At 41.2% G+C, this 26,875-nt stretch overlaps 1 protein-coding gene across 5 annotated transcripts in view; it reads left to right on the top strand.

Annotated features, from left to right (window-relative positions):
- The window catches only part of ARMC8 (armadillo repeat containing 8), a 68,858-nt gene that overhangs the window by 17,861 nt on the left and 24,122 nt on the right, over positions 1-26,875 (top strand). For 2 of the 5 annotated variants that reach the window (XM_058187738.1, XM_058187737.1), the window contains exons 4-6: positions 9,429-9,571; positions 9,657-9,754; positions 19,181-19,273. In XM_058187738.1, the coding sequence (XP_058043721.1) occupies positions 9,429-9,571; positions 9,657-9,754; positions 19,181-19,273 (334 nt within the window). Of the gene's footprint in view, positions 1-9,428; positions 9,572-9,656; positions 9,755-10,839; positions 10,999-11,083; positions 11,182-19,180; positions 19,274-24,423; positions 24,484-26,875 lie in introns of those variants that run through there. The other 3 variants (XM_058187735.1, XM_058187733.1, XM_058187734.1) reach the window with 3 other exon arrangements.

The following is a 26,875-nucleotide window of genomic DNA, read 5'->3' as shown; positions in this document are numbered from 1 at the left end:
GTTTCTGGGCAGGCACAGTAATTAAAACTATATAAAAACATAATACAAAAAATATATAAAAATGAGGCAAAAAAGTATTCAACAACATAGTCAGTAGCCAAGGTATAACAAAAACTGTCAATAACAATCAACATAACCATTGCATGGATTTAACCACATACCCCGATCCTCAAGCCCAGTGGCAAGTCTTTAAGGCCTTACAAGAAATCAGTAGTCAGGTGAATCTAATTTTTGAAAGCTGAAATATATCTACCTTTGTAGGAGGTACCAAAAACAATAAGCTGAGCCAATTGTCAATTATAATAACCAAAAATTGAAATATCCCACTTTTCCTGACATCATCAGTGATGTGTTTCCTTCCTGTTGTTGAAGAAAAACAACAAAGTGCAGAAGAGAATCTCTGCTTGATGTTATGAGAAAATGGAAGGCATAGCTGCTTTTTCTCCTCTCTAGCAATCCTCCATACTTGGAGAAGAAAATAAAAAATTAGCCGCTATAACTGGAGAAGAGAGGCAGGTTTGTGGGAGGACAAGGAACGCAAAACAGGTGTTAGGAATAGCTACTTCCAAGTTTGATATTTCTCCCTAAGCCTTAAAACACACATAGACTTTGTTTGCTGGGGAGGTTTCAATTGAAATGGCCATGGAGGCAGAGAGCCTTCCATCTGGATGGGAGAGGAGTATGGTATTTGGAATTCTGCAATGTTATCAAATTTCTTCAGTCTTCCTTGCCATCTGAATCACAATATTTTCATAGTGTGCATTGCATTGTATTTTCCAGTGGAAAATACCACTTTTCTTTTATGTAACTAACATTGATCCAGCCTGCTTCAGCAGTAGGCTTGCACAAGATGGAGGCTGTTGTAAGGACATGTCCTTAACCAATTCTGTGGATGAATCCTGAGCTGTGCTACCTTGACTCTGTTCACATTACAAGAAGCTAAATTCTTCAAGTGTGCTACAAGGTTAAGTTGTGAATATAATATACGGGACCGCCTGCTGTTACCACATGCCTCCCACCGATCCGTACGCTCTCACAGAGAGGGACTTCTCAGGGTGCCGTCCGCCAAGCAATGTCGGCTGGCGGCCCCCAGGGGAAGGTCCTTCTCTGTGGGGGCTCCCACACTCTGGAACGAACTTCCCCCGGGTTTACGCCAAATACCTGACCTTCGGACATTCTGTCACGAACTGAAGACACATCTTTTTATTCGCGCGGGGCTGGCTTAAATTGAATTTTATTAAATTTTAAATTTTATTAACTAATTTTAAATGGGGTTTTTAGTTCATTGTATACTTTTCAGGCCAATTTTAAAATAAGTTTTTTAATTGCATTTTAAATTGTATATTGTACTATCTGTTTTATTTTTGCCTGAGTCCTTCGGGAGAAGGGCGGTATAAAAATCAAATAAATAAATAAATAAATAAATAAATAAATAAATAAATAACCTACAGAGGTGTGTTAATTTGTCTTATTTCATTTATTAGGTGCAAATTATGTTTGTCAATAGTAGATGCTAGAGCAAAACACTTAACTTGCTAATTATATTTTGTTTAAAAACTTCCCAAATTGTAACTCAGGAACTAAGGAGAGAAGTAGGATTTAAAGGAAACAGAAGTCATGACCAAACACTTACTATCTAGCCATGTGTTCATATAATGGTTTGTAGCGTGTACAATTCCCAAAAGGATGGCTAAAGTTTACATTTTTTCCCTCTAACTGTACACAGTCCTTTTCTTCATTTTGCTAGAAACATAATGTCAGGTTTTGCATAGTTTGGCATCTTTTATCCAATATGAAATTGTGAGTGAGGGCATGTCCCTGAGGAGCTTAAAAAATGATCTAAAAATGTTAATTCCTGATTATCATTAAGAGCTATGCCTTTTTCTCAGATACTTTTCAGCTGAAAAAATATTTTATTAATTGATCATTTGTCTCTGTTGCAGTCGGTTTGACACCTTCCTTAGTTGTCCAATACTTTTTAGTATTAGCTGATAGAGAAATTTTATGACATTATTATTATGCAGGATACCCTTACCTAAACATTTAAATGAAATAAAGAAAGCATCCTGAGGATTTAGAGTATTTTTGCTTCAGTATACCGTAATTGGAAATAGGAAGAAGTATTGTTTTGGTTGCTCCAGTGATTTTCCAGAGTGGGTAATGGTGATTCTCCAAGCCACAGTGCTTTATGCAAATAAGACTAATTAAGACTTTGATGTACATAAAAAACTGTGATTAGAATGACAAATAAAGTATTTATTTCATTAAGTGTATCCTGTTATGCTTGTTCTTTCTTAGCATTTGAACATCTAGCAAGTACCTAAATTATAGTATAGGGCAAAATATTGTCAAAGGTATCCTTTAGCAACTGGGAAATATAGCTTAATTCATCTGATACATCTTTCTGGTCAATCCGTTTATTTAACTCTGCTGCATAGAACTGGCAGAAATTGCTGATATGCTTATTTAATTATTTTCTTTAAAGAAGGATAATCTCCCCCCCCCCAACAGTGATTACTTATTCTTGGGTTTTGAAAAAATATACACTTATATCCTACGTGAACCAAAAAGATAATGTTATATTAGTTCATCTTAGACAATTTTACTTTATTTATAGTTTCAGGGTTTATCGCTTGGAAGTCAATCAACCTCACAAAATAATAAACTTAATGGTGCAAAGTTCAGCATATTTGGTTTCGACTCTTATCCTTGTCCAAATTATCATTAAAGAACTTCCTGCCATTTTCTTGGCTGATTTTTTTCTGTTTATATAGCTGAGAAAGTAAGCAGTTATATATAATAAATAAATAATGAATGGTATCAGACTTTGGCATCTCAATTGTTGATGTAGTGCTGTGTTCTAATATGAATTTTTATGTAATAGTTTGATGTGAGTTCTGATTGCTTATTTTAAGAAAATGGAACTGTATAAAACAATAGAAGTGAAATGTTTATTTTATTCTATTATGCTAAAAACATGATCTTGAAAAAGAATACCACAACCAATGTTACATTTATTGAATGGAAGTAGTAGTAGGAGTAACAGTATGAATCTGAGTTTGTATGATACAGGAGAACAGAATGACCCATTTCAATTATTATGAACACACACACACACACACACACACACACACACACACACACACACACACACACACGATTTCTATGTGTTTTGCCTTCATGCCCCTTTCTTCCTCCCTATTTGGCATGTAACAGTTGGAAGTTTCCTAGTTACTGATAAATGGATATTGATACTCAGTAATGTAGACAATCACTATTTGCATTCTACCAGTTTTGGATTATACCTTTCATAAGGTTCATTCAGCATGGGCAGATGTTAGGGATTATTGAAGTCCAGAATATTTGGAAGGCACCCAGTTTTATTAAAATCAGGGCAATTTGGGATTTGAAATCAGTTTTAAACACAACCTACCTGAGAGCATGGGTTTAGTTATTCCAATCCAGAAAGTTATTTTCTAATTTAGATGTAATGAAAAACCATAGTTAGCTAATCAAGAATTTTTTATCAGATACCAAAAGCATAAGAGAAAAGGCAGCACAAAGATTAAAACATCCTATATTATAATGACTGATAAGATGAAAAATAGTAGTATGACAGTATTACCCATTCTGTTTCTCTCCTATAGAACTGTTAACATTCCATTCTTCCTCCCCTATGATCTGTCCTCTTTCCCAAACCTGTTAGTACTTCTTAGCACTGAGCATTCTCAACATTCATAGGGCTCTATAGGTGTTTTCTTGCTTTAAGAGTTGAATGTATATGAATATATACTTTGACCTTGGGAGTGTTCTGCATGGGCAATGAAATATGGATTATTATGTGTAACTATTAATAATAATATCAAAAATCAAAAATGAAGAAAATTAAGGGTCTTTCTGACTCCAGTCAACATAGCTATATATCTTTTAAATTAACAAGAGTACAATATATGATAATGCAAAAACATGTTACCAATGTTCAAAGAATACACAATATATGTATTATAATAGTATTATCTTAGATAATTTTTGATTATATAATACAAAAAAAATCTATTAATCACCCTTAACAGTCCTTTATATCCATAGAAGGAATTTGAGTATATTTATTATGGCATAAACTTTTATGGATTAGAGCAGGAATGAGGAATGATAGATTTCTGAATGATTTGCAGGCTACCTGCAGATGTTTCTTAGCAACAGTAAAACAGTTATCATTTTGAAATTCGCTTATAAGAATCCTTAAACTTTTAATCTAATGTAGATTTATAATGGTATATCCCATTAGTTATCCCTAATGTGTGGCTGTTGAGTTTGATATATGTAGTTGTCAAGATAGATTATAATGGAGCCTGCATCATTCAAAAAGTTACTGTTTTCTAGTTTACATGTAATGAAAAACTGTAGTTGCATAATCACAAATATTTTATTTATGGGATATCAAAAACATGAGGGAAGAGACAGTACAAGGATTAAATTCCTAGATTATGTGATTGATCATTAATTGTCAATGGTCATTAAGTAAGCTAGTGGTTTGCTATGGATGTGGATTTGCTGAAAACTGGAAGCAAATGCTGGTTTTCAGCAAAACTCATACAAGGCAATTGTGTAACCTTGGGACTCTGCAAATGGTTGTAAATATGGCCATGTTGCTGAGTGCCCGAAGCGTAGGCATGTAACACTCCCCACCCCAAGTGTCAGAAGTATTTTGAATCTGCCATAACACCAAATCATCACTTAAGTGACAGGCCGTAAATTGAGCATTACCTCTATAATTCAGCATTGTGCTATTTGATTATTGTTTCACACTTTGTTCCCAATTATAAACTTTAGAGTTCTGATAAAGAATATGTTATATTTTTGAAGTCTATCCATAGCTAGTATACAGTTCATCTCATTGGGGCAAAATAAATTCGTAGAGTAATTAAAGTAGCTACTAAGGATGTACACAAACTATTCCTATTCTTGTTATATGCGCTTAATTAACTTGCCCTTACTCTCTGTTGCTTCTGTTGAACCAAGCAGAAAACACAAGAGAAAACAAAACAAAACAAAAGAATACATGAGCATATTTGTGAAGTAGAACACAAAAGGAGCTCAACAAGATTAAGATGTTTCTTCCTTCAGTAGTAAAGGTGCTCATGGATCCTTCTGTCATTGTTGTGGTCAGAAAAAAGTTCAAATCAAGTTCAGGCAAAAGAAAAACATAAGAGAATGAATTCATTTTAAAAATATTATATACATTTCCACCACTCAACTAGCTCTGGCAAATGGTGAGAAAGATGGATTAAATGTTTTCTGTAATTGTCCTTTGGGAAATAGCAGTTCAGTTTAAAAGCTTTTAATCTTGTAAAACAGTTATGTGAGAAAACTGATATGCATGGATTTAGCTTCTGGCGTAAAGCCTATTGATAAGCAAATATCATATTTATTTATTTATTTGTTTGCTTACCGTAAGATTCCAAAGGGAGAGGTAGTGTCTCTATTCTAAATTTTAAATTATCATTAAAGTATTTTTTATTTCAATACAGTGTTGTTTGTATACTATAAAGATTATTGACATTCTATTATTTAGATAGCTTAGAATCTTGAAAATAGAGAAGGGAAAAATAAATACAATAAATATTATAATAATTAATTTTTTCTATCTGTAGATAGAAAAGTTTGGTAATTATATAGTTAAACAATTCGTAGAAATCAAAGATCTTAAGACACTTATTTAGAAGGAACAGTTCTCAGCCTTTTCAAAAGATAATAGTAGTCTTCGAATTATAACCATTCTTTCAGCAACCATTTGAAGATACGAAAATGCTGAATGAAGGGTCTTTTCATCAGTGCTTAACAATCTGGCTGTTGTAGCTGTCCTATAATCATGTGAAAAAAATTGGCTGCTTGGCAACCATCTCCTAATTTTGACCAATTGTAAGATTCTGCAGGCATGTGATTGCCGTTGACCTTCTCTTCTGGCTATGATGGATTACAGTAACACAGCAGTTTCCAACAAGGAAGGAGTGCATTCCAAGGAGGGGTTGACATGAGACAGCACAGTCTAGAGCTGGATCATTGAAGGAGGAAGACATTTATGATAGTCAGAATCTCCCAGGGTATATCCATTAGGTTAGGCTAGTACAGCTTTAGTCTGGCAAGATTCTGTCTATACAGTATATACAAATAAAGAACTTAACTTTGGTTCTTTTGGGGACTAGGCCTGACACTGGCTCCCCATTGACTGCTTGTGTGAAACTGGCATGGAAGGTTGTAAGTCAGGCTCTTGGGTATGTCTCTCCCATCTCCTATCAGCCTTCACAGATAAATCTGACAGGAAACAGCACTAGATGAATTAATTCAACTTTATTGTGAGTCTACAACAGAATCTTGCAAGTGTGAAGGCATAAACTTCCTATTGTCACTTTTAAGTGCTTGATCCATTGGGTGGGTCCTTCCTGAATTTCTTTCTCTAGTTGTTAAGCCACTGGAGGCTGTTGCTACTCTTGTTCATTTTCTAATCACCATCTCCTCTTCACATATTCCATATTCCAGGGGCACTTCCTTTATGTATACATGCTGTCCCTCCCCCTCCCCTTCATTCCCATGCCATGTACATGCTGTCCCTTCCCCCCTTCACTGATAGCACACAATAATAACATAATAGCAATAGCACTTACCGCTTCATAGTGCTTTTACAGCCTTCTCTAAGCGGTTTAGAGAGTCAGCATATTGTCCCCAACAATCTGGGTCCTCATTTTACCCACCTCAGAAGGATGGAAGGCTGAGTCAACCTTGAGCTGGTGAGATTTGAACTTCCGAACTGCAGCTAGCAGTCAGATGAAGTAGCCTGCAGTACTGCACTCTAACCACTGCGCCACTTCAGCTCTTAGGCTTCCCACTTTCCCACCTCACAAAGATGCATGCTCCCACCAATGCCCTTCTTTCTTGGATCTCTCTGCATTCACACATATGCATGGCATATACTCATCAGTGTCTTTCCTAAGCCTCCAAGCATTCACAAACATGCATGCATCAACCAGTGCCCTCCTTCCCTGGGCTTTCCTACATTTGCATACACTCCCTGCCCTTTTTCTCTCTGCACTCACACTCATGTACTCATCAGTGCCATCCTTTCCAGGCCTCCTTATACCTGCACACACTTCTTCCCAGGTCTCCCTGTAGGCTCACACTGCACTGTCCAGTCCCCCAACTCACATGTGGCTTGCCCCAGTCCCAACACCACTGTTACTGATAAATTCTACTTGAAATTCCATATCACAGGCCTTTACCGCCTCACACTGTTCTCCAAGCCATACATCGCATTCCTTCCCCAAGCCATGTGTCCCCATCTAATGATCCTTCAAAAGCTTCTGGTCTTCCTCAGGTTTCATGAGAATGGGAATGCTGATTGGAGAATAGCAGGAGCCTCATTTTCATGGTTCTTTGAAAGATTTCATTCTCCAAATTGTGTGCACCATTTCTTCTCCAGATAGTGTGCTCTTTCTTGCAAGACCTAGAGAAAACCAGAGCCTTTCCAAAGGATCATAAGAATGGGATGTGTAGCTTGGAGAAGGAATGGGATTTGTGGAATACTATTGTGGAATACTATTTGAGAATAGTATGAGGTAGCAAAAGCCATCAGTGTGCAGCTTGAAGAGCATTTCTCAATGGCAATGACACTGGGCCTGAATTACTGACCTTGGGGCTGTGAAAGCTGGATGACACTGCTAGAGTTCCTGGGCCTCTGCTTCAGCCCCAAGTCTTCTATTGCTGCCAACAGCTGCCATGGTGTTGAGTCACCAAAAGGGCATAGATCTGGGGGACATAAGTGGGTGGAGCGATTGTAGTGCCCCTGCTGACATAAGTATTGCTAGGCCAGGTGGGGCAGCTGAGGCTTCTGGGAGCAGCTGCAGCTTTCTGCTGCATGGCAGCACCCCACCCCAACTTGTATGCAATCTGTGCTGGACACTCCAGGGCCTCTGCCACCCTCCCTGCATCACCCCTGTGCTCCTTATTTTGAATGCCCTCTGCTTAATAACTGACAATTTTGACGTTTCTTATCAGTAACCAGCAAAAACAATTATTTCAGTTAAAAACCTTATAAAACGGAGCTGGTCTATGCTCAAGGATTTTTTCTTTATGCATGAAACTGATGCTCAGGAATGTATTTTACAGACTTCCATTAGAGTTTGTATATGTGGGAGTTCAGCCCACAAATGAGTTGAAGCTGATATTGTCTCATTTGTGTTGCTAACATAGCTTTCTACAGTTGGTTGCTTCTTGTTCAAAATTGCCCCCATAGGGATTAAACATTATGTTTAAAATAAACACGTCCAGCTCTTTTTCCTTATATAATGAATGCATTTTCCTCTACAGTTACCTCCTTTTGTATAAGCCAAATTTATCCTGAAAGCTAAAGCAATAAATATTTTTTAAAAAATAATGTTAGGGAATTTGCATTATTGCATTAAAAATGTTTTTGATGTATGTGGAATTCTTAGAGCTGTTTATTTTTAACATACGTTTTTAATAACATGGAGATAAGGTAACTAATTCTTCACTTTTGAGTATAACACAACATGCTGAAAGTGTAGTGATATATCATAGATGTTTTCCTATTTGGTATATTTTTAATTATTGTGAATTACGTAATGTTACTAGTTGGTAAAATGTTTTTACCTGGTTGCTTCCATGATATTTATTTCTAATTGTCAGGGATTTGATTAGGAAAAATTGGTTTGCTTATGGCTTTTTGGTATATGTGAAGCCACTCATTATGACTTAATATTATGCACAAAATCTTGACTGTGTAGAGTAGAACATGCCTTCTTTCTGTAGTTTTATTTTTAAAATATTTCAGCAATTTTTTGGTATTTTCACAGTGTCATTTTTCTGATTAGGCATGCTAAAATAGACTATATTTGCATTTTGTTTCTAATAGATATTTTAAACAGACTATAATTAAGCTTTTTGCAGGGTATCTTTACAAGGGTATCTTTACTTTTTTATTCTGTTATGGTTAACTTTTTTATTCAATGATTTTAACACATTTCTTTGATAACTTAGTAGTAGTTAAAGTTCTTTTCAAAATAAATTGCATCTCTTTCCAAGTTGTTTCTTTCCAATCTTTGAGATTTTCTTGCTACCTATGTTTTAAAAATATATTGCCCATTTCTTCCAGAATAGCTCTTCACTCTGACCTGGTACTTCTAATTTAAATTGGAAACAAGCTAATTAGCTTTCCATTGTAATTCCACTTTTTCAACATAGGTTATGGATATAATGTTCACATTTTTTATCTATCTAATAGAATCCAGCTAGGGTTCTGTGTAAACCCCATCCATTAGCATTTTTATAATCTGCTTTTGTTTATATAGGAGGTTTCTTTATTTGAATTATTTTATGTGATCTTACTTAAACAGTTGTATTTCTGTATGTAGGTTGCTATACTTGCTTCAGCAAGAAAACTCCAGCACTGAGCTGAAAACGGAATGTGCAGTGGTTCTAGGAAGCCTTGCAATGGGTACAGAAAATAATGTTAAATCGCTACTGGACTGCCATATCATACCAGTCTTATTGCAAGGTACCTAATTTTTCATTATTCCATTGGTTTTTTTTGAGTACATAGTTTGTGAAAACTGAAAAAGAATCTAAACTTGTATTTACAGGGTTACTGTCACCAGATCTTAAATTCATTGAAGCTTGCCTCAGATGTCTTCGTACTATTTTCACCAGTCCTGTCACTCCTGAAGAATTATTGTATTCAGTAAGTTACAGGCTGTAACTGATCTTTTGTGTCTGCATTTATTTATTTATTTATTATTTACATTTCTATACCGCCCTTCTCCGAAGACTCAGGGCGGTTTACAGCCAAGTTAAAAAGACATATACAAAAATTAAAACACAATATTTGAAATTTAAAAATCTGAAACCATAAGGCCGAATATTAAAATAACAAGAAATAAAACCACTCAATTAAAAATTACTCTTAGGCCAACCCTGCTCGTTGAAACAAAAAAGTTTTGAGCTCGCGCTTAAAGGCCCGGAGGTCGGGAAGAAGGCATAGCCCCAGAGGCAGTTCGTTCCATAGGGTAGGTGCCCCAACAGAGAAGGCTCTTCCCCTGGGGGCTGCCAGCCGACATTGTTTAGCTGACGGCACCCCGAGGAGACCCTCCCTGTGGGAGCGCACAGGTCGATGGGAGGCTATTGGCGGCAGTAGGCGGTCCCGTAAGTAACCTGATCCTATGCCATGGAGCGCTTTAAAGGTGATCACCAACACCTTGAATTGCACGCGGAAGACCACCGGCAACCAGTGCAGCTTGCCTGGAGAGGTGCTATATGGAAGCTCGAGGCGCTCCCTCTATCCCAGCAGCCGCATTCTGTACCAGTTGAAGTCTCCTGGTGCTCTTCAAGGGAGCCCCATGTGAGAGCATTGCAGTAATCCAGGCGGGAGGTAACGAGGGCATGAGTGACTGTGCATAACGAATCCCGGTCCAGGAAGGGACGCAGTTGGCGGATTAGGCGAACCTGATAAAAACACACATTTGATGTGTGTTTCCGGGAGAATTTAGAATCTTTGAAATTAGAACTATTGCCCATTTCTTCCAGAATAGCTCTTCACTCTGACCTGGTACTTCTAATTTAAATTGGAAACAAGCTAATTAGCTTTCCATTGTAATTCCACTTTTTCAACATAGGTTATGGATATAATGTTCACATTTTTTATCTATCTAATAGAATCCAGCTAGGGTTCTGTGTAAACCCCATCCATTAGCATTTTTATAATCTGCTTTTGTTTATATAGGAGGTTTCTTTATTTGAATTATTTTATGTGATCTTACTTAAACAGTTGTATTTCTGTATGTAGGTTGCTATACTTGCTTCAGCAAGAAAACTCCAGCACTGAGCTGAAAACGGAATGTGCAGTGGTTCTAGGAAGCCTTGCAATGGGTACAGAAAATAATGTTAAATCGCTACTGGACTGCCATATCATACCAGTCTTATTGCAAGGTACCTAATTTTTCATTATTCCATTGGTTTTTTTTGAGTACATAGTTTGTGAAAACTGAAAAAGAATCTAAACTTGTATTTACAGGGTTACTGTCACCAGATCTTAAATTCATTGAAGCTTGCCTCAGATGTCTTCGTACTATTTTCACCAGTCCTGTCACTCCTGAAGAATTATTGTATTCAGTAAGTTACAGGCTGTAACTGATCTTTTGTGTCTGCATTTATTTATTTATTTATTATTTACATTTCTATACCTGGCATAGACTCAGGGCGGTTTACAGCCAAGTTAAAAAGACATATACAAAAATTAAAACACAATATTTGAAATTTAAAAATCTGAAACCATAAGGCCGAATATTAAAATAACAAGAAATAAAACCACTCAATTAAAAATTACTCTTAGGCCAACCCTGCTCGTTGAAACAAAAAAGTTTTGAGCTCGCGCTTAAAGGCCCGGAGGTCGGGAAGAAGGCATAGCCCCAGAGGCAGTTCGTTCCATAGGGTAGGTGCCCCAACAGAGAAGGCTCTTCCCCTGGGGACTGCCAGCCGACATTGTTTAGCTGACGGCACCCCGAGGAGACCCTCCCTGTGGGAGCGCACAGGTCGATGGGAGGCTATTGGCGGCAGTAGGCGGTCCCGTAAGTAACCTGATCCTATGCCATGGAGCGCTTTAAAGGTGATCACCAACACCTTGAATTGCACGCGGAAGACCACCGGCAACCAGTGCAGCTTGCCTAGGAGAGGTGCTATATGGAAGCTCCGAGACGCTCCCTCTATCCCCCGCGCAGCCGCATTCTGTACCAGTTGAAGTCTCCTGGTGCTCTTCAAGGGGAGCCCCATGTAGAGAGCATTGCAGTAATCCAGGCGGGAGGTAACGAGGGCATGAGTGACTGTGCATAACGAATCCCGGTCCAGGAAGGGACGCAGTTGGCGGATTAGGCGAACCTGATAAAAACACACATTTGATGTGTGTTTCCGGGAGAATTTAGAATCTTTGAAATTAGAACTATTGCCATTTATCCAAACTAAGAAGGCAAATTTTTATATATATATAGTTTCTGGGAACCATGTAATGCTACTATCATTTGTTGTGTGAGAAGCAAACACAACTTTATTGTATTCCCCATTTGAGAAATATGGGGAAATAATGTTTATTATATTGACTTGAGTGGGGACTAATGGTTTTAATAGTGAAATAGAATAATTCACATGTTATAAAAGTAATATTAGAATTATTTTACATTTTATTATTTCACAGGAGACTTTCATTGTCCTTACTGTGTAAAGTGATCATTTTCATCAGCTTGATTAGCTGGGCCAGTGTGGGAAAGTTCCCCCACATGGGGCTTTCAAGGCAGTCTTGCAGTCCTTTACTATGAAATATTCCAAGTGCCTTAAATATTTAGCAATTTATATTGCTTATTTTATACTCCATGTATATACTATCGTTCTTGTATTTCTTAAGAATTTCCCTTTACCTACACTTTCCCACTCTCAGCTCTTGCCAATGTTCCAAGCAGCATATCCCTACTGGCAACTCATCTCCTGATCTCCTATTTTTCTTTCCTCTGCCCCAATGCACTTGACTTTTCTCCCTTCTCCCCTCCTCCAATTTTCCTGGACCAAGGGATCCCTGTTTCCTTCCATGTATGGACCTGAAACTCTGTTTCCTATGCTGAGTGGTTCATGCATGTAACATTTTACTCATCTTTTAATTACTATAGTCATTGGTGGGTTTTCTGGGTTACTGAGTATGTAACTTGAATAGATTCTGAAAAGAATCTAGTTTTTGTTATTTTGATTTAAGGTTTTACAAATCCTTTGTTTTCCTGTGCACTACTTGGAGAGTCCAAGCATGTGTTAAATTTGTCTGATTGGCCAGTGACTGAATTGCAAAATCTTTGGCCATGCCTCTTCCTCCCAGCCAAGCCCCAGTTTTTTCAACTCAAGTCGGCCTAGAGAGACATATTTTGAGTTGTTTACACAAATAAATTCATTAATTAGGATATTGGACATTCCAACAACTAAATTATTGCTAAATTGGCTTGAACACTGTGTGTGTGAGAGAGAGAGCTGCCTTCCGCGCTGGGAGTGGCGCTGCAGTCGGTGCCGTAGCTGCGTTTGCTGCGTGGCAGGCTAATTCTTTCAGCCGGTGTTGCAGAGGCCTCAGAAGAGGTTGGAACCAGCTTTCCATGGACCGAGGCTTTGGTCAGTGGTACAGCTCACAGCAACACATTGGGAGTGCGGTTGGCGGTACTGTGCTGAGATCGGAGAGCTGATAGCTGCCATTTTGAGGGTGGCAGCTACTATTGTAACTGTTGCAAGCTGCAAATTAGGGCCAGGAGGCTCTGAACAGCATCAGTGCAGACAGAGGTCTCCTGCAACCGAAGACTTGGTTTGGAGCAAGGAAGGCAGCCATTACACGCAAGTAAACCGTGTTGCCAGTTTCACACCTTTGCCACTGTAGCTGTTTCTGCAGTCTGCCTTGTGCTTACAAATTGTGTTGCCGGTTTGGCCCTTCAATTGTGGCCTGGACTGCACAGTGAGTACCTGCTTTATTGATCAGTAATAAACATTCCCTTGTAGGGGATTATTTTACTGTGTGATTCATGAGTCAATTATCACAGCAATTCCAGCAATAATGGCGGACCGCATGGATTCTAATAGTAATTCTGCTGAATCAGAATTACTGACTGAACCAGTCAGCAGATGGCTGCGTGTTCTGAGTCCAAAAAGGCGAGAACAGAAGCCAAAGGGCCTTCTACTAGATCCAAGGCCAAGCATTCTAAATCTTCAGCATCTGACAAATATGCCCAGAGGAGGCAGAAGGCCCTTGAAAAACAGTTTGCAAAAGCTCAAAAGCAGGTAGGGGCTGCAAGGGCCCCGAGGATTTCTGGGAGCACTAGTTGAGCTTGCTTGTCATTAGACATGGAAATACTATCTCAAACACTATTGGATGGCCAGCTCCCCTGGTCTCCTAATGTGATCACACAGCTGCAGGAGTTTCAGCCAACCTCCTATGAGGAAGCAGGTGATTCTGGCTCTGGCTTTTCTGCATCAGGATTGCAGGCTGGGTCTGGCAGCAGGGCTTCAGCTCCATCTGCCACATTTACTCCGACTGTGGCGGGACTCTGCCCTCAGGAGAATTTGGACCAGTGTTTGTCTGTAGAATTATGCAATGTCATTGTTCAGACAATTGCACAAGGCATTGATGCAGCTCTCCACCAAAGGGGGTTAATGGGATCATTACCTCCAGGACCTTCTCGGTCAGGAGCTAAGCATCATCACTTCCAACCAGAGATGGGTTATCTGAGAGAACCACATTCCCCACCTCCTTCAATGCAAAGTGAGGCCTCGCTAGAAGGGGAAGAGGCATTAGGAGACTTTGAATTCTCAGAGGATTAAGGCGTCGCCCCAGCAAGCCTATGTATTCTGCGCTATTTCGCCCTAATCTGTTTGAGACCTTATTATTTAAGGCCAAAACGACAGCCAATATGGGGAGGACTGAGGGTCTTATTGACGATTCCATGGCATCTCAGGATTCCTGTGCCAGCCTCTTTACGGAGCAGTCACAACACAGGAAGTGATCCCCTCGCCGAAATTCTTTGTGGATATCATACAAAGACAGTAGGATCAGCCTGCCTTCATTCCTGTGCCTAGTGGAATGGACAAGAAAATGTACACGGCAGAGCAGGAGCTAGAAGAGCTCCTGCAGATTCCAACTGTGGATGCCCTGCTGGACACATTAGCTTCAATGGCCATACTACCTTCAGACACTGCAGAAGGGTTAAAGGCAGAAGACAGGAAAGCAGAGCTGTGGGCCCGTAAAATTCACCAGGCTGCCGCCTGGGCTATTAGATCAGCCACAGCCAGTTCTTTTTTTTCTAAACTTCACTATTATGGCTGCATCAATTGCAGCAGGACATTAATAAATTGATTGCAGCAGCCGAATTCTCAGCTGACGCGGCCCTCAATGCAGCCAAGTTTGCCTAAAGGGCCCTGGCATCTAATGTTACCTCCAGGTGCTTATTATGACTTCGCCAGTGGCAAGCTGACACGAAATCAAAATGGAGATTAGCATCAGTTCCATTCAAAGCAGGTAATTTTTTGGGGGACGTGTTGGACCCCATCCTAGTGGAAGGGAAAGATAAGAGAAAGGCCCTTCCACATCTTTACAAAAGAGCGGAGAGTAAGACTGTTCCTTATTACCGGAGGCAGTCCTTTTGTGGGTCTGAGGCGGGATTCTCTGCCTCACACTATCAGAGATCATACCCACAGAGTATGGACAGGGCACAAGACAGATCATTGTTCCGGGATAGGGCTCGACAACCCCAATCCAAATGGACCTTTCGGGGAGCCAGTACCCAACTCGAAGTGACTCTCAGTTGCAGGTTCCCATTGGCAGCAGGTTGAAACTGTTTGCCAGCCTATGGCAGGACACCACTACAGATACTTGGACACTACAAACAGTGAGGCTCAGGCTCACTCTAGAGTTTTGCTCCAACCCATCAAGACATTTCATTCAGTGCCCCAAGCCCAGGAATGTCACCAAGAGAATCCTAATGGAGGCCGAGATCCAGCACTTGCTGGACAACAGGCCATCGAACTGGTGCCAATAGAACAAAGGGGCCTGGGGTTTTATTCAGTTCTGTTTATGGTTCCCAAAAGTTTGGCGGGGGACAGAGAGCCATTTTAAATTTGAAGGACCTCAATGTACATATAAAATACAAAAGGTTCAAGATGCAATCCCTGTACACCATCCTGGGTGGCATCAGACAGGGAGATCCGTTGACTTCTATAGATCTCAAGGAGGCATATTTCCATGTGCCAATCAGACTGTACCACAGGAGATTCCTCAGGTTCTCATTTGCAGGCAACCATTGGCAGTACAGGGCACTGCCTTTTGGCCTTTCCTCAGCCCCACGAACATTTACCAAATTGTTAGATGTCATCACAGCTCATCTGCGGGCAAGTCCCATAAGACTACAATGTTATCTAGATGATGTCTTAATTCAGTCGTCGTCACTAAGACTGGCAGAACAGGACCTTCAAATCACGGTCCAAACTCTCCAGGATCATAGGTTTTCTGTGAACTTGGAGAAAAGCCACATTATACCTTCCACCATCATCACCCATTTAGGTGCGGTGATCAACATGCAGATGTCACAGATATTTGTGTCTCAGGAACACCTAACCAGTATAAGAGACATGGTGAGGCAGATCAAGGACTTAAACAGAGTACCTTTGATCCTGCTTTCCCAACTATTAGGGAAAATGATATCATACTTAATGATAGTTCCTTGGGCTCAATTGCATGCAAGGCCCTTGCAATGGCTACTACTACCCAGCCAGAGATCAGGGTGCAGCAATTCACTGGCCACGATCAAGGTTCCCAGGCAGGTGGTCCAATCCTTGGACTGGTGGATGTCATGAGCTATGGAAAAAGGCAGTCGTTTTTGGGAACCTTTCCGAATGATACTCCTCTTGGAGGCCAGCCTTTTCGGCTGAGGCGTCCATTTGAATTCCAGATTGACCGAAGGTCGGTGGTTGGAACAGGAGCTCCTTCATGACATCAGTTGGCTAGAACTGAGGCTGGCCCATCTGGCGTTACAACACTTTCAAGCAGGATTGACAGGTCAGCACGTGCTGTTCCTGACTGACAATGTGACAGCCAAAACACATGTTGATAGACAGAGCGGCACTCGTTCCAGGGATCTGATGCGCGAAGCGATGGCCTTAGGTCTTTGGGCGGAGAGACATCTGTCATTACGAGCAGAGCACATTTCCAGGGCGGACAACACTTAAGCGGACTGGTTGAGTAGAACAACCATCGACCAGTCCGAATGACGACTCCACCCAGACTTCTTCCGCCAAATAACAATCAGATACGGATTCCCAACCCTGGATTTATTTGCCAGTCCACAAAACACTCAATTTCCAAGATTTTTCTCAAGATTCCGGACTCAATCGGCAGAGGGCACCAATGCTCTCCATTGCTGGTGACCTGCTGAACTCTTATATGCCTTCTCCCCAACCCCTCTCATACCAAGGGTCATCAGGAAGATCTTGGAGGAGGAAGCAGAGGTGATCCTGGTGGTGCTCCACTGGCCCAGGTGTCTGTGGTTCGTGGACCTGGTGACACTATCCAGTGGCCATGGAAGATACCACCTCAGGATCTCCCTCAACCAAAGGGTTCTGCAACATCCAGACCTCCAGTTGCTCCAGTTGGCCGCCTGGCACTTGAAAGGGAGATCCTCAGGACAGGACAATTTTCAAATAAAGTAATTTCAACCATTCTAGCTGCACAGAAGGACTCAATAAACAGGATATATGAAGCCACATGGGTTTCATTGTGTCACTGGTGCACTAAGGAGAACTTACCTCCGACTTCTGCGACTGTTCCACAGGTCTTGGAGTTTTCCAAGTAGGTCTTGAGAAAGGGTTATCCACAAACACTCTCCGCAGGCAGATGGCAGCCATTGTCCTGCCAGGTGGAGGAATGACCCCTCTTTCCCAGCACCCTAAAATGCATAGCTTTTTGAAAGGGGTCTCCAACCTGTTACCCCCAACTGTCCATAGATACCCAACTTGGGATCTGTCAGTTGTTTTATAGGCGCTAATGTTTCCTCCATTTGAGCCTTAACATCAACCAGCCTCAGACTGCTTACCTTCAAAGTGTCCTTTCTAGTCGCAATCACGTCAGCACGCAGGATCTTGGAGCTGGCAGCACTTTCTGTGTGACCAGACTTGTGTATTTTTCATCCAACTAGAGTCATTCTCCGCTTAGATCCGACATTTGTACCGAAAATTAACACCTGGTTTTACAGGGCGGAGAAGGTAATTTTACCAGATTTTTGTCCGAAACCCAGACATCCACGTGAAAGACTCTGGCATACCTTGGACGTCCACAGAGCCATTCACAGTTACATGAAATGTACGGCCTCATTCTGACAGACAGAATCTCTGTTCGTCTCTTCAGTTCAGGTCGATGGGCAAAAAAGTTTCCCCATCTACCAATGGACACTGGCTGAAGGCGTGTATCACACTGGCCTACAAACACCAGACCAGGCTCACACCACACCGTATTACAGTGCACTCAACCAGAAGTGCGGCCACTACAGAGGCCTGGGCTACGCAGGCCTCGATTTTGGAAATTTCCAGGGCAGCCACCTGGGCTTCCCCGTCTCCATTTGTCAGAAATTACAAATTGGACATGTTTGCCTTGGCTGAGGCAGTGTTCAGAAGAAGGGTACTGCAATGGGTTCTGCCGGCCGGGGACTTGGACCATTCTGTTTCCCGCCCTTCACCGAATTAGCTTGGGTATATCCCATGCTTGGATTCTCCAAGTAGCACACAGGAGAAGGAACATTGGATTTACCTGAACGTTCTTTCTATGGGCACTGCAGGAGAGTCCAATACCACCGTAGTACGGTACGGTGCCCAGGAGTGGTCGATTCATTGATTAGACTACGTCCTCTCCAGATCCATGTCTTCATTGAAAAAACAGGCTTGGCTGGGAAGAAGAGGCGTGGCCAAAGATTTTGCAACTCAGTCACTGGCCAATCAGACGAATTTAACCCATGCTTGGACTCTCCTGCAGCACATATAGAAAGAACGTTCAGGTAAGTCACCATTCCTTTTCTGAAAAGCCACCATGATAGATGAACAATGAAAAGTGAGATTAAGTTCCTTGGAGCAGAAATGTTCATTCATAATGCATTATGTATATCGATGAGGTGACATTTAATAGAATTTGTCCAGACAAGTATTAATAATATTATCAAATACATTTTTTTTAAAGAAATAATAGAGTCCCCTCTTTTTGTTTTTGTTTTGTTCACATCTACATTTTTAACTGGTCTACCAATTTCTGTTTCCATTTATTTCTAAGCAATGCAGAAGGTATATTAAAATGAATTCTAAAAGAAGGTTGAAAGTATCAATACTCAAGGTATTCTGTAATGCTAGTTAGATCATGTTCTTAAATTGTCAGAACTCTACAGTCTTTGTAGATAAATCTTTGCTTATATTGTGTGTAAATTAATAGTCAACTTCGCACTTCTCAAACTGCTTCCTTCTCAACGCAATATAAAATAAAATTTTGTGCCAAGTCCACAAAGTAGATTTATCTGTGACTTTTTTTTTAATTTAAATGTTTCATTTAACTTTTCTGACTTTCTAGGATGCTACAGTTATTCCCCACCTCATGGCGCTGCTTAGTAGGTCTCGATATACCCAAGAATATATATGTCAGATCTTCTCACATTGCTGCAAAGTAAGAACTATCATGAATGTTCTTTCCATATGCATGTGTTTATTTGCTTCTGAAATATTGTTTTCCAAGTATTTTAAACAATTTTCTCTTTGATTCATTGTGTTACTTTCAAACATGTAATTTCTAGTTGGCATGCATACGATGTACTTGAGGCCTTCCTGAATTTCTTAACTCTCGAAACATTGTGTACTTGTTCCCCATTCTGTAAATTTGGCACTAAGTTCATAAATATAAACAGCAACTTTTCTTTAAAAAATCTATCTAGTTTTTATTGAATAATATAATTTCTGTACAACAGAGTAAATTGCTATATTTACCCTGATCCTTCCTCTTTCCTCCTAGAAGATTAGTGAAAGCTTTGATATGGTGTTCTGTAGATGTGGTCCATGGATGAATTTGTCAAGACTTATAGAAATTCCTGGTGCTTTTGGGGGAGCTCTACCTCCACCCGATACCTGAGGGAAAGGTTTCCAAGCTGCTAGACAGCTGATTTTCGCTGTCTTAGCGGCTCTACGCGATCCAGGGCTGGCGGTCTAAAAAGACCATCCTTAATGACCAGTGGAGCCACAGGAAATATGGGGGAAAAAAATCTTGTAAAACTTTTTCAATAAAAAAAAGACTTATAGAAATGATGCTTTACAGAATTCATTAAAAGGTTCAGAAATTCAGTCTCTTGAATTGAAAACTTTTCAAATCTGCAGTCCTATATATTTTCTAGAAGAAATATTAATAGAACCACAGTTTTCAAGAAAGACAGACAAGAACAGAGTATTCAGATAGTGGTCTCATAGCTGAAATCTTAAATGGTATAATTGAAAAGAATGTTCTATATACAGTATATAGAATGTATATATAGATAGATGGGGGGGCTATCAGGTTCTTACACATTTTTTTTGCATTTGGGCTCTGTACACTACCACATTGAATTTCAAATGAAACAACATGGGAATGAAGTGAAGTATTTCAACTTTAATTCAAAGGGTATGGCAAAAATATGGCATTAAACCATTTATTTTTATTTATTTTATTTTATGAAATTTTTATACCACCCTTCTCCCAAAGGACTCAGGGTGGTGTACAGCCAGAAATAAGATACAAGATATATACAATTAAAAGAAATTAAAATATAGCAATTACTAAACGGCTGATAGTTAAAAATGAATTTAAAATTTAAAATATTAATAAAACCCCAATATAAAATTAAACTATTATGCTAGTCCCGCTTGAGTAAATAAATATGTTTTTAGCTCACGACGGAAGGTCCGAAGATCAGGCACTTGACGTAGGCCAGGGGGAGTTCATTCCAGAGCGTCGATGCTCCCACAGAGAAGGCCCTACTCCTGGGGGCCGCCGGCCGACATTGTTTGGCGGACGGCACCCTGAGGAGACCCTCTCTGTGAGAGCGTACGGGTCGGTGGGAGGCATACAGTAACAGCAGGCGGTCTCGTAAGTACCCGGGTCCTAAGCCATGGAGCGCTTTAAAGGTGGTAACCAGAATCTTGAAGCGCACCCGAAAGACCACAGGAAGCCAGTGCAGACTACGGAGCAGTGGTGTTACGTGGGAGCTTCGAGCGGCTCCCATTACTACTCGCGCAGCTGCATTCTGGACTAACTGCAGCCTCCGGGTGCACCTCAAGGGCAGCCCCATGTACTCAGCATTGCCGTAATCCAGCCGAGACGTAACCAGAGCATGAGTGACTGTGCATAGGGCATCCCGGTCAAGGAAGGGACGCAACTGGCGGACCAAGCGAACTTGGTAAAAGGCCCTCCTGGAGACGGCCGCCAGATGTTCATCAAAGGACAGCCGTCCATCCAGGAGGACGCCCAAGTTGCGAACCACCTCCTTTGGGGCCACTAACTCGCCCCCAACAGTCAGCTGCTGGTGCAGCTGACTGTACCGGGGTGCCGGCATCCACAGCCACTCCGTCTTGGAGGGATTAAGCTTGAGTCTGTTTCTCCCCATCCAGACCCGTACAGCTTCCAGGCACCGGGACAGCACTTCGACCGCTTCGTTGGGGTGGTCCGGGGTGGAAAAGTACAGCTGAGTATCATCAGCGTACAGATGATAACTCACCCCGAAACCACTGATGACCTCACCCAGCGGCTTCATATAGATGTTGAACAGGGTAGGCGAGAGAATCGACCCCTGAGGTACTCCACAAGTGAGGCACCTCGAGGACGACCTCTGCCCCCCTGTCAACACCGTCTGCGACCGGTCGGAGAGATAGGAGGAGAATCACTGATAAACGGTGCCTCCCACTCCCAATCCCTCCAACCGGCGCAGCAGGATACCATGGTCGATGGTATCAAAAGCCGCTGAGAGATCTAATAGGACCAAGGCAGAGGAGCAACCCCTGTCCCTGGCCCTCCAGAGGTCATCCACCAACGTGACCAAAGCAGTCTCCGTGCTGTAGCCGGGTCGGAAGCCGGACTGGAACGGGTCTAGATAGACAGCTTCCTCCAGGTGCTGGGGGAGCTGCCATGCAACCACACTCTCTACAACCTTCGCCAGAAAGCGAAGGTTGGAGACTGGACGGTAATTTTCCAAAATAGCTGGGTCCAGGGAAGGCTTCTTCAGGAGAGGTCTCACCACCGCCTCTTTCAAGGCGGCGGGGAAGACCCCTTCAACCGAAGAAGCATTTATAATCCCCTGGAGCCAGCCTCGTGTCACTTCCTGAGCAGCCAGCACTAACCAGGAAGGACACGGGTCCAGTAAACATGTAGTTGCATGCAACCTCCCCAGCAACCTGTCCACGTCCTCGAGAGCCACAGAATCAAACTCATCCCAAATAACATCAACAAGACGTGTCTCCGCCATCTCGGCTGGATCATCGCAATCATGGTCCAAGCCATCACGAAGCTGAACGATTTTATCGTATAGATAACTGTTAAACTCCTCAGCTCGTCCCCGTAGGGGGTCATCCCATCCCTCCTGTTGAAGTAGGGAATGGGTCACCCGAAACAGGGCGGCCGGGTGGTTATCTGCCGATGCAATGAGGGTGGAAACGTAGGAACGTTTCGCCTCCCTCATTGCCACTAGGTAGGTCTTAGTAAAAGACCTCACTAGTGTCCGATCAGCCTCGGAACGGCTGGACCTCCAAATACTCTCTAGGCGTCTTCTCCGGCGTTTCATCTCTCTCAGCTCCTCGGAAAACCAGGGAGCCAATTGAGATCTATGCCGGGTCAGAGGCCGCAAAGGCACGACACGGTCCAAAGCCCCAGCCGCGGCCCGTTCCCAAGCCGCAACCAGTTCTTCAGTCGTGCCGTGGGTAAGATCCTCAGGAAACGGCCCAAGCTCCGTCAGGAACCTCTCCGGGTCCATCAGGCGCCTGGGACGGAACCAACGTATTGGCTCCGTCTCCCTGCGGCGGGGAGCGGCGGTCCGAAAGTCTAGGCGAAGAAGGAAATGATCTGACCATGACACCGGTTCTTTCACTATATCTCCTAAATCCAGATCATTTACCCACTGACCAGAGATAAAAATCAAGTCTAGCGCGCCTCCCCCAATGTGTGTAGGGCCATCAGTTACCTGAATCAGGTCCAAGGCCGTCATGGAGGCCTGGAACTCCTGAACCACCGTTGATGACAAGCCGGCCGATGGCAGGTTGAAATCTCCCAAGACCAAAAGTCTGGGAATCTCAACCGCCACGCCAGCAAGCACCTCTAGTAGCTCAGGTAGGGCTGTAGTCACGCAGCAAGGAGCCAGATACGTGATCAACAGCCCCATCTGATTCCCATGGCCCCACTTCACAAGGAGGGATTCACAACCAGCTATCTGAGGTACAGTGGACTCCCTCGGCTCCAGACTCTCTTTAATCACAACCGCCACCCCCCCCCACCTTGGGCCCTCGGCTGATGGAATGCACGGAAACCCGGAGGGCACAGTTCAACCAGGGGTACATCCCCCTCTGTGCCCAACCAGGTCTCCGTAACGCCCATAATGCCCGCGGACTCCCTCTGAATAAGATCACGAATCAGGGGAGCCTTGTTAACCACGGACCGGGCATTGCAAAGCATCAGCCGAAGACCCAAGCTCTGAGGGTCTTGACCATCCGGGGAACGAGTGAGGACTGAGGGGCCGGAGCACGTGATCGCTTTTAAACATCGAACACGTGCTCCCGAAGAATGATGCGGCCCCCTGCCTCCGCCATATCTGCCTCTCCCACTTACATTGAGGTTTTGTCTTCCATAAGTGAATCGAATGCTATATTAGGTTGAGATAGGGCAGTGATGGCTAACATTTTCTGGACCGAGTGCCTAAAGCGTACACGTCCCTGCACATGAGCCCCACCCCTGTGCATGCGCCCACCACGTGCCTCACCCCCACGCATGCGTGCACAGCCCCCCCATGCCCCACACATCCTACACGGCCCCCCGCATGTGTCTCTCCCCCGCACATGTGTGGCAGAGATCCAACAACCAGCTGGCCAGCGGGAGGCATGCGCGGCAAAGCTGAACTGGGATGACGGCTTGCATGCCCACAGAGAGGGTGCTGCATGCCATAGGTTCGCCATTACAGAGATAATGTCATTCACTGACTTAGCCAGTGAAGATTATCCCATTTTTTTGCTTTGAGAAGCTCTGGGATTGCTTTTGCTCCATGTATATCCATCTGCAATATAAAGTGGTGATCTATCAGTTTTGCTTCATTTGCCTGAATCTGAGCAGAGATTATAGCCTTATGCACTTCAGAATTCCTCCTGCTTCTTTCATCAGCAATCAGATCATCAATAAACACCCTTGGTAGCCATACATACCCATGCCATAACACTGCCTCCACCATGTTTGTCAGGTGATGTATGTTTTGGATCATAAACTATTCTTTCCTCCATCCCCCTCCCTCTTTGTGACTGTGTGATCCACAGTTTGGAAGCAAGTGAAAATAGTGGCATATGAGAACAGAGCTAACTATGTATTGTATTGTCCATAATGGATTATATACAGATACAAATTGATATTTTAATAATACAGGTAATTTGCTCAATACACATTAAGATTCAGTACAATCTGTAATCTAAAGTATGAAGAACGGAAAAAGCTCTCATTGGAGGAAGGGAATAGACTACAATTTTTCAAAGCTTGAGCTTTGAAAAAGAAAGACAATATCATACTTGGCTTTAATTTTATATCTTTTAATATCTGTTCTTCAGCTCCGACACTGGCATAGCTGCGGCTTTAAATCCTCACCTCAGCCACTTCTATGTGCCAATGTAAGTTTTTTTCCCTACAATGATTGCATTTTTAAATTAAAAAATTTGTCAGTTTCAACAGTCCAAATTATTTTCAGGTGTTTTTATGCTGGTTATATGTAGTTTAATATCTTGTTTTTACTTGAATCAGGATATATGTACACATTTTATTAGCGTGTAGTAACATTTTAAAGCACTCCAATTTGAAGTTTAATATAAAAATAGGAGGATTAAAGTGTACTAGCAGTAAAATTTGAAACATTGAATAATAAACTGAAGAGAGTCTGTGGTATGAGTGTCAAAATATGTTGTACACCCCCCCAAAAAAAAACAACCGATGGAATTCAAACAAAGACTTTTCAACTTTCACCTTTCTACAACTAGCCAAAATAAAAAGTTAAGAATTTTAAATTGAGCAAAGTAAATAAGGTGCTCCACATTATAATTGGTTCATAATAAAGATAATTTATTATATATCATTCAGTTGAAACTGACTTCATATTAGAAGAGAAAAGAAAGCAATACCTGCTTGAGCAAAAAGACCTAGGCAGTAAAGTCTGGCATGTGTTATCTCATTAGTTAATAAGATAGTACTAAAATGTATTAATCTTTTTTGTTGATGTTGGTGACATTATTTAGAAACAGTGATTTATTAGATACTTTTCTGGTCTTAACATTATCAAGATGATTCTAAAATAACTTTGATAAAAAGATGAGCATATATATTAATATTTGCCTAGCTCTAGTTTGGTCCATGTAATCCTCATTTATGAACATTCATTTAATGTTTGAAGTTATGCTGGTGTTGAAAAAAGTGAAGTATAATCAGTATACTTACAACCATCACAGTGTTCCCTCAGTTACATGATCAGAATTTGGGTGTTTGACAATCAGCTCGCTATTACAATTGCAGTGTCCCATGGTCACATGATTGCCATTTGCAGTCTTCTCAGAGGGCTTCCAACAAGCAAATTCAATTGGGGGAACTGGATTTACTTAACAATTATGTAATTCGCTTAATGACTTCATTGATTTCCTTAATGACCAAAGCAAAAAAGGTAAAATTGGGTGCAACTCACTTAACAACTGCAATACTGGTCCCAATTGTAGTTGTCAGTTCACAACTAACAGTTTAGTTTTAATTACTCACGTACAGTAGAATTTCGATAGTATCCATAGTTATAGGGAAAGTTTTTTTATGTGATTAGGACACAAATATTTTTTGTCCCTTAAAGAATTAACATTCAAGTCTGATAAATTCAGCAATTTGGAACCAAGAAGTCAAATAATGATCATCAGAAAACTCAGATGAGGAAATAGATGAGGATGAAAAAATGGCATCTCAGCAAAAATAATCAAAGCAACATTTAAAAAAAAACCCTTATTGGAATTACGTTTCTTTTGGTTTATGATTTCTTTTTTTATAGTTAACAATGCAAGTATAATGAAAAAATATAGTAGCAAATTAAAAATACCTAGTATGCTAAGCATGTCATTTGGGGTTCTTTTTGCTTTTTACAGTCCTTTTGTTTTAAAACCTTTCAATATTAGCTACTTTAAGTATTTTAATGTTAATAAGGATTTTTTTTAAAAAACAACAAAAAACAAATATGCAACAATAAATTCTACACTTCTTATCCATCTACTTTTCATTAGATTTATCCTTTCTTTATATCTTCTTCCCATTTTCCCCCATGACATACATGTAAAGTGAGTTAGGTTGAGAGAGAATGACTGGCCCAATGTTTCCAGGTAGCTCCTGTGGCTGAGGCTAGACTTGAACTTGTATCAACCTAATGCCAGTCCAATACCTTAACCATTATGCCCAACTGGCCACCAGTGATCCTGTGAAGTAATCACTAGGCCATCAGTTAAAAATATCTTTTCCTCGACATTTCCCAAAGTTGCTGTTGTCCAGATTGTGCATCCTTAGCCTTGTGCTTTTTTGTGCACACTTTTTTTTAGTCAGCAGCCAAATGTTGCTGAAAATACTGTTAAAGTATATTGAAATAAGTTTCTTCTAAGGTTGCATCAATTGTTATCCTATATGAACCTTTCTTATTGCATCTCATAGCCATGCAAGATGTTAATTTATGTTATGCAAAATGCTTAATAATGTTCTGTTCAAATAGCATTGCCATTTGGTGATCATGGACAGCTGTAATTTTTCATTTGAGATTTATTTTTCCTGATTCAGCAGTTCAGTGTCATTCACAGGAATTTCATTTCTATAAAAAATAGAAACTTTCATTTTAAATATGAATACTTGAGTGTTTTTGACAAACAAGGTTGTTTAAAAGCACATAAAATAGCCAAAAAAGAATTACAAACACAAATACAATACAAATTCAACATTTATATTTCAATTGGTATAATTCTTGCTTGAGATATCTGAAACACCCTTGGATTTTTC

This window comes from Ahaetulla prasina, chromosome 6 (assembly GCF_028640845.1).
Source record: "Ahaetulla prasina isolate Xishuangbanna chromosome 6, ASM2864084v1, whole genome shotgun sequence".
NCBI lineage: Eukaryota > Metazoa > Chordata > Lepidosauria > Squamata > Colubridae > Ahaetulla > Ahaetulla prasina.
This window is presented reverse-complemented; position numbering and strand designations above follow the sequence as displayed.